This window comes from Coturnix japonica, chromosome 8, assembly GCF_054131305.1.
Source record: "Coturnix japonica strain WE chromosome 8, WE-NBRP24, whole genome shotgun sequence".
In the NCBI taxonomy this organism is placed as follows: domain Eukaryota; kingdom Metazoa; phylum Chordata; class Aves; order Galliformes; family Phasianidae; genus Coturnix; species Coturnix japonica.
This window is the reverse complement of record NC_140670.1, coordinates 27,657,707-27,669,318: the sequence shown is the minus strand read 5'-3', so window position 1 is coordinate 27,669,318 and position 11,612 is coordinate 27,657,707. Positions and strand designations below refer to the sequence as shown.

The 11,612-nt window shown below is 43.0% G+C and overlaps 1 protein-coding gene across 3 annotated transcripts in view; it reads left to right on the top strand.

Annotated features, from left to right (window-relative positions):
- Positions 1–850: 850 nt before the first annotated feature.
- The window catches only part of SHTN1 (shootin 1), a 53,450-nt gene continuing 42,688 nt past the window's right edge, over positions 851–11,612 (top strand). The window contains exons 1-3 of one of the 3 annotated variants that reach the window (XM_032445526.2): positions 851–1,017; positions 6,328–6,384; positions 8,216–8,268. In XM_032445526.2, coding sequence (XP_032301417.2) covers positions 960–1,017; positions 6,328–6,384; positions 8,216–8,268 — 168 coding nt within the window. In that variant the 5' untranslated portion in view covers positions 851–959. Of the gene's footprint in view, positions 1,018–1,130; positions 1,273–6,327; positions 6,385–8,215; positions 8,269–11,612 lie in introns of those variants that run through there. The other 2 variants (XM_085555305.1, XM_015867428.3) reach the window with 2 other exon arrangements.

Sequence of the window (11,612 nt, the reverse complement as noted above, 5' to 3'; positions counted from 1 at the left end):
TTCAGGGCCAGGATTCAGAGGAGCTTGGTAGGGTCACTGCTTTAGCACAGGGATAGAATCAGAGAGAGAGCTCTGGTCTGCTGTGATAGGACAACGGGAAATGGTTTCAAACTGAGAGAGGGGAGATTTAGACTGGATATAAGGAAGAAGAGACTGGATGTAAGGAAGAAGTTTATTACAATAAGGCCAGTGAAGCACTGGCACAAGTTGCCCAGAAAGGTGGTGGATGCCCCATCCCTGGAGACACCCATCAGGCTGGATGGGGCTCTTAGCACCTGATGGAGCTGTAGGTGTCCCCATTCATTGCAAGGAGTTAGACCAGACAGTCAAATGCTTCTGTGATTCTGTGCTCATGGCCAGATCCTCTCCTTCCCCCCTCTTGGGTTGCTGGGAAGAACAAATGTGTTCTTCACAGACAAACAGAGCACGATCTCCACCAAAACCTGATATTATCCCAACTTTTTGTCTGTGTTGGACGCTGGAATCACCCCGCAGCTGCTTCAGGAATCTTTGGGAATGCTGCTCTCCGTACAAGCGCTCATTAAAGTCCCCTTTCTCTGCCCAGGAGCTCTTCCCTCCTGTACCAGCCGGGACAAGGCGAACATGACGAGAAGGCAGGTTTCATCAGCTCACAGACCCCTCGCATAGCAGCACACCCACCACACCGCCTGCCTCCTTCGCACCCCTCCGGATCCCGCTCCCTCCCCGCCGCCCCGGGGGTCTGGCCGTGCCGTCATTACGGTCCTCACGGCCGCCCCCCATCACGGAGGTGCCCGCTCACAGCCCGGGGCTCGGCTCCGCCGCACCCCGCACATGCTCACTGTGGTGCCGGGGGAGTCTGGGCATGTGCAGAGCGGAGCGGGCCGGGCCGTTCGCCGCGCCCAACGCGCCCCGGGGCTACGAGAACCGCCCGAACCGTGCCAGGTGCGGCCGGGAGAGGTGAGACGGAGCGGGGCAGGATGAACAGCTCGGGTGAGGAGAAGCAGCTGGAGCTGCTGGCCGGCGTGAAGGACACAGGTAGGGGCGGGCGGCGGCTCTGGGCGGACCGGCTCTCCATGCTTCCTTCCCTCGGCTGCTGCGGAGCTCGGAGCGCGGCCGCAGGGAGGGGTTGAAGCGGGGGCTGTGCGGGGCCGGGGCGCGGCCTGCGGCGTGGGGATGGCGGTGCGGCCTGGGCGGCCACGCTCGATTCCAGGCCCCTTTTGGGGGAAAAAAGCCTCGGATACGGGCCTGTCTGCACCTGCCGGATTTGTGTGCTGTCAGGGTGGGCATCGAGTGAGTGATGGCGTGGGGCCGGCACGTGTCTGGGTGCTGCTGCCTCGCGTGTAGTCTGGGTGTCAGTCTGGGCTTCCACGGTGTCAGTCCGTCCTCTCCCCTTTGGAAGTGGAACTGGGCAGGAGTGCTGAGGGGTGGAGAAGTGAAGACGTGTCTGTGATGGGCTTCCTGCAGAGAAACTCTGTGTCTCTGCTCTGTGGTACCTGTCAGGAGGTGTTAAACCAGCCCATGAAACGTCCTTTGCTCCTCTCCTAATCAGCACATGAACTTCTTGGTGATAGAACCCAGGGCTAGTCCTGATATGCCACGAGTTTCAATGGAGCCTTTGTAGTTCCAATGTAAATGAATGGAGGGCTCGTTGGGTTCCCTGCGTGAGTCACTGCTCAGTGCTTTTGTAGGGAAGTTCAGTGTTCCAGCCTTATGAATGCTCAGGTCCTGAAATATTGGAACACACTGTGTTGTTGGGAAGAATGGGCAAGGAAAGAAGTTGGATGCTCAAAAGATAGCCTGTATTTTCACTAGTCAGTCTGCTTCCAAACCAGACTGGTCTAGAAAAGTTTCTGTCTTGCCTGGTTAAGCAGGTGGCAGTCATTGGGCTTAGTTATCACTCATCTGAGTCGTGAATGTTTTCTTTTTGGTTGTCCCAGCTGGATTCTGACTTGTAAGGATTACAGTTGTTGTGAAGTGTATCATAGTACGTAACTATGAGTTTTAATAGTGCGGGACCAAAAAATAAGGCTAAAAAGCTGTTTGTTCCCAATTGGTTGCTTCCTTCTAGTGCTGTTGGCTTCTGAAGAGTTGTCTGTACCAAAATGATGGCTGCTAAAATGGCAATAATTATTCTTCAGAAATCCCAACATCTTGAAATTGCTTTGAGTTTTCTCATTTACTTCAATACTGATGTCTGAAAGTCTTCTGCTCGGGTAGACTGAATGTCCTTTAATGTCTGAAGAAACTTTATGGGACTTCATGAGTTAGTTCAAAGGAGGGACGCTGTAACTTGAGTGCCCTAGATCCTCTTAAGCTGTTGAAATAGAAACTAACAGGCAGATCCTGCTGTTCTTGATAGATGTTCCCCAAATGTGGGAGTATTAGTAAGTTGTTGTGGGACTGATAGATGTTTTTCTAATTGTATGGCTGGCTGGGAAGCTGATCTTTATGGGAGAAGAATTATCCTGTGGAAAACTATTTGAAAATATTTACTTTTTGAGATTGCATTGTTTTAGATGGAAACCAGCACGTTATGCTGCCATGCTGCAGTTCAGTGGTGTTAACTGGTGGGGCTGAAGTGTCCTTAGTAAAGAGCCTAGAGAGGGTTGGAAATAAAGAGAAAGAAAGAGGAGAATAACCAAGTAATTTTCCTCCTTGCTGCTTCTAGGTATAGATAAGAATATTACACTGAAAGTAAATGCAGGTGGTGGAATGACCTGCAGTTCCTGAAGGCTTTGAGATTCTGGGTGTATGTACTGTTCAGGAGTCCTGTGTTTATTGCATTCAGAGTGGTATATGGCTTCAGCTTACTGCGGTGTTATGGTCTGTTGTCAGATTTCTGGATTACATGCATTGATTTGAAGGACTTCAAACACATTCTGTGGGTAGCCTGAATTCAGTGTGTTTTTCCAGTGTTGAGAAACATCCTGGGTGTGCTGCCAGGTAGCTGTGCTGGCTGGGTAGGTGAAGAGGGCAGCAGTTGTGTACGTGGCTGATTGCAGTAACGTCCTGGTGCTGCTTTTACTTCCCTTCCCAAGGTCAGCAGATTGCACCTGAGGCAGGTATGGTGGCTGCTGTGCGATTCTCAGTGGCAGCTGTGACACTGACTGGTGTCTGGACAAATTCACTTGGCTGTTTGGCACAGCTCTGCGCAGCGACAAGGACACTGAAACTATCTGTGAGCATGATAGGCTTATCTTTCACCCATGCTGAATTTTCCAGGTCCTGTGGATTAGACCTGGATATTTGACACTGCTTGTTCTTCTTCTTGCTCTGTTGCAGAGTTTAAGGTGAACATTGTGGAGAAACACGATCTCTGCATCAATGATATTTAAGCCTTACAAGTATTATTTTAATTTTCATTCTGTAAGTAGCTTTCTGAGATGGCTTGATTAGATAAAGCAGGTATGCTGTGAATATTAGCATTACCTAAATACTCCTTTTTTTACCTAAAAGTGGTGTTTTCAGCAGGGCACCAAACCTGCCTAACAGCTGCATCGCAACCAGCATGGAAGGTTGCCATGTTTGTCTTTGACTTTATTGATGCTGCTGAAACTTTGCTCCTAAAGAAGCACCTTCAGCTGTGTCACGTCTTTGTTCAGCTGAAGACAGCAGTCATCAACCACAACATCGGGAGTTATATATTGTGTAAGTGCTTCACCTGCCACAAACTCCTGGTCACGTTTAGAGTACTGCGTGTTATTGACAAGCTCTTGATGTGATCACACAAACTTGTTCTTTGTGGCAGGAAGGTAATTTTGTATGGTCAGAGGGATTTCTTTATTCAGTTGGGATGTCCTGGTGGCTTCTGCATTCCCTTCTGTAGGGAATGTATCTGTGTTTTTGTATGCAGAAGCCATCGTTTCCCCAGCAGAACCCATCGTGTTTAAGTGTTTTCTTCATTTGTTAAACAGTGTTTCCTGCTTCAGCTTTTTGGTGCAACGCTATCTGGTTTTTTTTTCTTCTTCTCAGAAAGTTGTGAAGGCAAATTGTTTGATATAAGCTTAATGATTAGGCTTTATCAGGCTGTGGTATGTTTAATTTCCCTTTCTGTTTTCCAGGGAGCTGTGGGACTCCCAGGATGCAGTGCAGGATACAGTGTAGTGTTTGCTAATTGAATCGTGTAGTTTGTACGTGGCTGAGATGTCCAATGCCATGTCCTGCTGGAAGAGAGGTTGCCTGGGCTTAATGCAAGGGATCTTTGACTGTAAGATTGGGAACAACAGAATAATAACAGAATAACAGTCCTTCTGGCCTTTTACTCTTGGAAACAGTTCACAGATCTTCTGTGCACTTGGCTAGTCAGGAGATTGTTGTACTAATGATATCCCTGATAGCAACAGATTTGGCCTGACTCTTCATTTTCCAGGTACACTGGGATAAGGAGTGTGGCAGAAGCCAGCCTGATGGAGCTTCTCTTGTGCTCTCCCTGTCAGGGATGATTCTCCCCTTCACGGTGTCTAAAGCTGCCAAAGGCCAATTGTGGATTTGCTGCTACCAACACAGTAACTTCATTAGGGTAGTTTTTTGCACTGCAAGCTTTGGCTCTTGCCTGCACCAGTAAATACATGCCCAGCCTGCAGTGCAGAAGGACGGGTAGTGGAGTGACATGTGCTTTCCTTGTACACTGCTTATTTTTTATGATTAAGTCTGGAATGCTGAAGTGGCATTATAGGCTGATTTGACGTGGAAGGGCTCTCCATCTACTTGAAGGCCACTCTGGTTTGCAGTATAAATGCTGAAGTATATGTGTGTAGGATTTTCTTATTTGTGGTTTTTAATACGCAGCTTTAGAAGCTGGTGGGTTTTTTTGTTTGTTTTAATAAAAGACTGGGAAATCTCACTGTGTATACATGCAGGTGTCTTTTCTGTTGTTCAGTGTAAATTATAATCATTACATGCTTGTTAGTAAAACAAGGTCAAAAGAGTAACAAGTGCTTTTTAACGTAACACGTATGTAAATATATAAATCAACTAATTGAGGTGACGCATCTTCTGTTAGTAAATCCAGGTTCAGGCTAGTTAAAAATCAGTGCTGGCTGGGAGTACATTTTGCGTGGGTTGGGAGCTGTAGCCAAGAATATTCTGTTCTTTTTCCTTCACAAAATGTTTGTTTCCTTGGTGTTGAAATCAACTTATAGCATTGTATCTCAGTCTGCATGGTTAGCCTGCAGCAATGGAATTTATATCCTGCTACGTTATTTCCAACACACTAATGTGTATCAGGGATAAGTCTGTTAAACTGAAATCAGTGTCAGGCAGTGGCAGTATTCCAAGGTATGTGACAGGTATTTAGTAAGGTGGTTCAGGGGAGGTGAGTGGATGCAGACTAGGAATTTTACAATCCATATGTGTTACAGTGCTGGTCCTTTGAGAAAATGATGTAAAGCTCTAGAATTTCAGTAGCATCTTTTTAGTATGGCATCTTCCCTTGTTTGTTTTGCACGTCGCTAATCTTTATTTGCAGGGTAATGTAAGTATTGCATGATCTGAATGAGCCAATGTGAGGCGTAAGATTTCAGATGCTGAGATGCCATTGTCAAGGATACACAGTGTGGGAGCCTTTGTAGAGTAAGGAGGAAAAGTAGTCCTGGCTTCTACAGAGGAGTTAGATGCTGTTGTACCAGGACTCGCCTATGGTTTGTCAAGGGAAAAGTGATAATGATGCTTTTTCTCCCCAAAATGTTTTTAGGGCTAAAAACCCTGAGTTCTATATCATGAAGTGACATCTAGTTGCTGCTGTATTAGTTTTCCTAGGGCAGCTTGAGAGTGATGAGATCATTTCCACCTTTATGCACTTCAGCACTTGCGTGAACGTTGGTTAGATTTGTGACACATTCAGGGGTAGCCTCAGAACTCTGTTGAACATTAAACTTTGAAAAGGTTTGTATAAAATCTCCTCTGTCTAATTAAAAAACTCACACAACCTCTGCTGTTAAAAATTATAAGATCCACCAACTTTCTACTCACCCTTCATAACTTCTAAGTTGTTTGTTTTTTTTTTGGTGGAGAATCTAATATACAGCAGAAAATTTGTGGTCATTTTTTAATCATTATTTCACTTTTCTCATAAAAAGAGTGGACTCTTCATTAGTATTTTGTAAATCCATACCTGAAGAACCATAGAGTTAGATCAGTATGGAAACATGATGATCCAGAATTGCCTTGTGTGAAGATCTCAAAGTCAGATTGCAGAATGTTGCTACTTATATTATTTTCTTAATTCTAACAAGGGGGGGGGGTGTGGCTGTGGTGAAAAGACACAACAGAGTGAGTTTGGCACAAAGCAGCTGATGATTTTATGTTCTCATTCCGTGATGAATGTGTTCTGCTCAACCACAACAGCAGCTGAAGAGGGAATGGCTTCCTCCAACGTGCAGTTCAATTCCCAGTCACATACAGGTGAGCTGCAAGCACGGGTTGCTGGAGGGTTGTGTAAGTTCCTGTCTGCCTGGCTTCGTATTAACTTGTTCCTGTGTCCCGGCCTGAGGGGCTTATGACTTCAGAACTGTTGGTTCACAGAGCAGATGAGAGCTGCACTCACATTTTTCAGTCATTTACAAAGCGTTGCATAACAAATGTGAGTTGGCCTTAAAGTGAGCACATGATATCAGTTTCCAAGTACAAGGAAGCAGTATCTGCAGACACAGACTTCATCCTTTTCTTGCATGTCAGCGCTGGTGTTAGGAGCACAGAAATGGCTTAAAGTAGAGCAGTGATCAGGAGGCGTAGCTTTTAAATTCCTATGTAAGAAGTGTGTTTTGTTTCACTTCACGAGCTCTTTCTTAGAGCAGCTACGCCAATGTGGTTGCTTTCAGGTTAACTTAGCATCAAGGTTTTGCATGGCCCTGTGCCACCAGAGCCCTGTGTTAGAGGGACTGTCTGAGGAGCTACAACTGCAGTCTGTCTCCCAGACTCCTTGTACTTTGCAACCACATCACTAAAATAAAACGATCTTGGAGAAAATAATGTGAGTTTGCTATGTTTGATATATTTCTATGTGAGTAACAGATGTGCTTAATGCAAGCAGAGCTGTGATGTCTTGGACACAGCTTTCAGGAGTGAGCTGAATTTCTTTTATTTCGACAGATTTTGAAACACTGGGGGTAGGGGAGAAGAGAAACATCACAGCAATGCACAGTGGAACAAAAAATCGGGGTATTTAAAAGCTAGAAAGGAATAGTGTGTTTTCAGGTGGCTCATCTACCAGACTTTACGTGGTCATGCCTTCAGATGAAGCTTCTCTTACCATCTTACCCTACAACATGTCTATTGTCTCAAAGCTATGTATTAATAACCTTTATCCAGTTCTGCTTAAGTTGGCTTAAAATAACACTGGTGTGCTGGTGTAACTTCCTCTTTTATGTGAGAACATTTTGAAGAAGTGGGTACTGAGGGGCTGGAATAAGAGGTAGGATAATGTCTCATTTTGTTTGTATCGTATGCCTCTTAAGGGCTGAAGAGCTTCCTTCTAGCACCCTTAGTTTCTTTACCACTTTGAAGGTTTCTTTACCGCTTTGAAGGTGTGTTCACACTTTTCATAGCAATGGTAGAATTTCTTAAAGGCCAAAACAGTTCTGGCACGCACAGAAAAATATCCCATTATTTTTATATATTCCTGATTATTTCTGTGCATCATTTACTGATTTGAAACAAGGGACCTTCAGCAGCCCGGAGGCAGAGCTGTTCCTTGCTGAGCCCTGCAGCCAAGTTCCTGTGTGATCTTGGACAAATCATGCTGTCTTCTTATGTCTTCCTCATGGAGTATAAAGGAAAAAAGTGTCTCATGGGACTTCTGCTGTGAGAAAATAGTTAAATAAATAAGGTGATCAGCTCTTCTGGAGGTACATATGCGTATCTGTGTGTAACAGATTTGTATTAAACACCCTTTCTGCCATTAATCTGTAACCTGAGCCAGTGTGGGTTTAAACTGGAGTCTACAAGGCAGTACATTCACCTTGTAATTTTTGAACTCAGTCAATAAGATTGTTTAACTTTCCATTGATCAAAAATTGATTGTTTTGAGAGCTACTGTCTTTTTCAGATGCTTTTCAATTACTTCAGTTCTAAAAGGATGTCCAGTTCATCCATAGGCTATTAATAAATTTTACGACCCATGTTATTCAAAATCTGTGTAGATGGTCAGAAGATCTTTAAAATGAATAAGTAGAAAGCTAATCTGAATAAAAGAGATGCTGCAATGTTAACCTTTTTCTTTCTTTTTCTTTTATAGATATTGGCGAATATGAAGAGCTTAGAGCAGAAAATAAGAAAGCAAAAGAAGAGGTTTGTATTGAAGGACAATTTCCTTAATACCAAAATGTTAAATACCAGAATACTTCATTGGATATGAGTGATTAATCTCTGCTTTTGTCAGCTCAGCTGATTATTTAAAATGGCATCATTAATCAGTACTTCTTGTACCAATGTGTTGAGGAGCAAATGAAATAACTCCCAGCACCTATTCTAGCTTTCTTAGACCAGAAAGGTTGCTATAAATGTATGTGTATATATATTTAAGTGACTATTTCTATAGCTGGTTTATGTTGTCAGTGTAGGCCAAAACAAGTGTTTAAATATTCTTAGGAAAACTTGTTTCCCTTGGATCTAATCGTGGTTATGTTACAGCTTGATTTGTGTACTGATACTTAACAAAGAGGAAATAAAACAACTTCTGCTCTAACCCAGCCCTTCTAAAAATTCACAATGTGGGAGTAATATTTCTGAAGGCACTCAGTTCTCCCCACAGAATTCCTTTGAATAGGAGATATCTCACCTCAACGTTCAAATGCAGCTTAATACAGATTTGCAGTATATGGCATATCCTTTTGTGAAATATGTGCACCTGTGTAACTTGAAAAGAGACTTTGAATTTATGGACTGAACTCCATTCATTACTGCAGGCTTTATTTTTTTAATGTTCTGAAGTTTGCTGGTACAAACATAAGGGCCACTTTCCTTGTTGTTTAGTGTAATTACGATAAGCTGTCTTTCTAGTAGTAAAATGCAGCGTATTTGGCAAGTATCTCTTCTTACTCCAGACTCTTGTTCATACAACACACTTGTTTTCTGTGAGGAAGCCCAACAAGAAGAGAGAACTTGGAGAGGGGTTTGATGACAGTGTTGTGTTGTCTAAATCATTGTCAATGTGCAAAAGGTTTTTAGTAGGTGTTTGCCAGAAGAAACTGTGACCAGTGATAACCTCTTAACAGTTCTAGATAGTGGGGAAGGCAGTGAGAGCGCTGCCCCTCTGTGTGGTGAGCAGAAAATTCCCCTTTCTCCGTTACTAGGGAACATTATTAGCTGCCAGAGCATGAAGGTTTAGTTCTGCTTTCTGTGAAGTCATTTCTAAAACACCAGTTTTAGTCCGGTTGTTATAAATGTTGCAATTCAAGGCTCTAATGGGGGGACCTTGTCCTTAACTACTTTCTCATTATTAAAAAAAACCTCAGAGCTTCTTTTCATATTATGTTTCAACAATGATTCTGTATATGTCCACTGAGCTCAGCATATTCTGCTTCGCTCCCTCCTTCCCACTGACACTGTCTCTTCTGTGCTTGTTCCTGCATTCCCATTCACTGTCCTACACCAGAGCCCCAGATATCCCAGGAAATCTGTCCTCAATATTCATTGTGGCAGTTAACTTCTAGTGCATGGGAGGAGTCTGTCTATCACAGTACACAGTCTCTGGCAAAGGCCAGCAGCGGAGAGGGAGGAGTGTAAGGTCATATGTAACACCTCCTCAAAGTATTCCTCTAGTTTGCAAGCTGTCTGTAACTGTATCTTGAGCTGTGTGTTTTCTGTGTGTTCTGCCCCCAACAACTATGTCTTTATTGCATGCATGGTCCATAAATCCACCAACCCCGAGTTGGTGAATTGGCTTCCATCACATGCAAGGAGTTTCCCATGCCTGGAAAATGAGTGCTCCAGCTTTGCCCTGAAACCTTGTTCTACTTCCTTGGGAGTTTCTTCAGCAAAGCTTTTTTTTTATGTAAGGGGAAGGACAGGGATTATTGTTCAGGAAGGTTTCTTTGAACTGCATTTTTATTAAGAGTATTTTTTTTTTTTGCTTTCCAAAGGCACTTTAAATGAAAAACAATCTTTCCAAAATCAAGATGAAATGAGACGTTCTGAGGTTACTGCTACATTCTGCTTCTTTCCTGTTCCTCTTTTCCACAAGATGTCTTATTACTGCATATGTGTAGTCACTCTCGTGTGCTTCTTCTGAAACCTGCTATGATGTTTTTCAAAGTACTTGCATAACAGTTGAGAATCCTCCAGCACTGAGCACGTTCTTAACTGATTTGCCCAGCTGTAAGATGAGAGATGGAAGAACCTCCATCCTATAGACTGGTGAGCTTATGTATGCAGTTCTGCTTAATTGTTGAAGTGCTTGGACTCAAGTGGTTAAGTGCGAGGCTGTAAGTGCATTTCTTCTGTGCAAAAAGAATCTACTGTTAAGGAGTTCATGGCTGTGTTTTCTTACAGCGCTAATACTGGAAAAAACTATTGTAGGGCTGTGTAATCCCACAAGCTTATTAGTGTAAACAGTGTATATAGTGTGCACAGCTCTGTAACTATATGTCTAGTTTATGCTGTGCAGGATCAAACACAATGTTGGAGGAATTATGACGCAGGCTATCTGTGCCTTTGCCTCATGGAAGCTGCAAGTAAACTGTTCCAGTTTCTGCCACTGGCTTCCTCCGTATCTATTATGGATGCTACAATTGCATTCAAGATGAGAGAGAATCTTTTAAAGACTTGCAGATGATTTGTGGGAAGTACCACATAAATGTAGACTTTATGTCTGTGATTTTGACGCGCTCAGTGTAGTTTTTTTTCCCCTAAGTCACCAGTACATACATATGACTGAAACGTGAACTATCTCAGTTAAATAATGGGAAAATGATCCTGCTTAATATTAGATCTTATTGGGATTAAGTGCATTGCAGACATGTAACTCAGAATCAAATGTAATTTTAGTTTTTGAAAATATGTGCTCTTTATCCCTTAATTTTTTCTTTTTCAGATTAGAAAGTAAATTGTCTTTTATGTGTGTCACTTTGTTTTTAAACGCTGCTTAAGAGATTGCTACTAACCTTGAACATTCAGGGATAAAACATCAGATCTTTGGTCCACCCTGTCTCTTCCTCACTCCCTCATTTAATTAAGTAACCAACTAAATATGTGCTAGTTCACAAAAATGAAAGGTAACTAACATTCAGTTACGCACAAATATAGTTGATATGCAGTTCTGACGTATTCATAGTCAGATCATGAATAAATATTTGACTACTTGCTAATCAGCCAGAAATGACTCCAAACGCTGGTTTTGACAGTGTTTTGTCATTCTGCCAGTAGGGAGAAAAAAAGAGCGAGACAGCTTTCCAAAACAGTAGGTGTAATACTGTATCTCTGATACATCATTCATGGTGTTTGTTCTGCTAAAGCACGTGTGCAGACTGGATTATATGTTTTGTCACCAGATGGGAACAGAGAAGGGATTCTGCCATGATGACATGCTCATTCTTTCTAGGAGCGTAGCAAATGTCATAGGATACTTTTGCACGCTGCACCAAACTAATAATTTTAGAACAAGCATTAAATCTGCATAAATTGTACAATCTGTG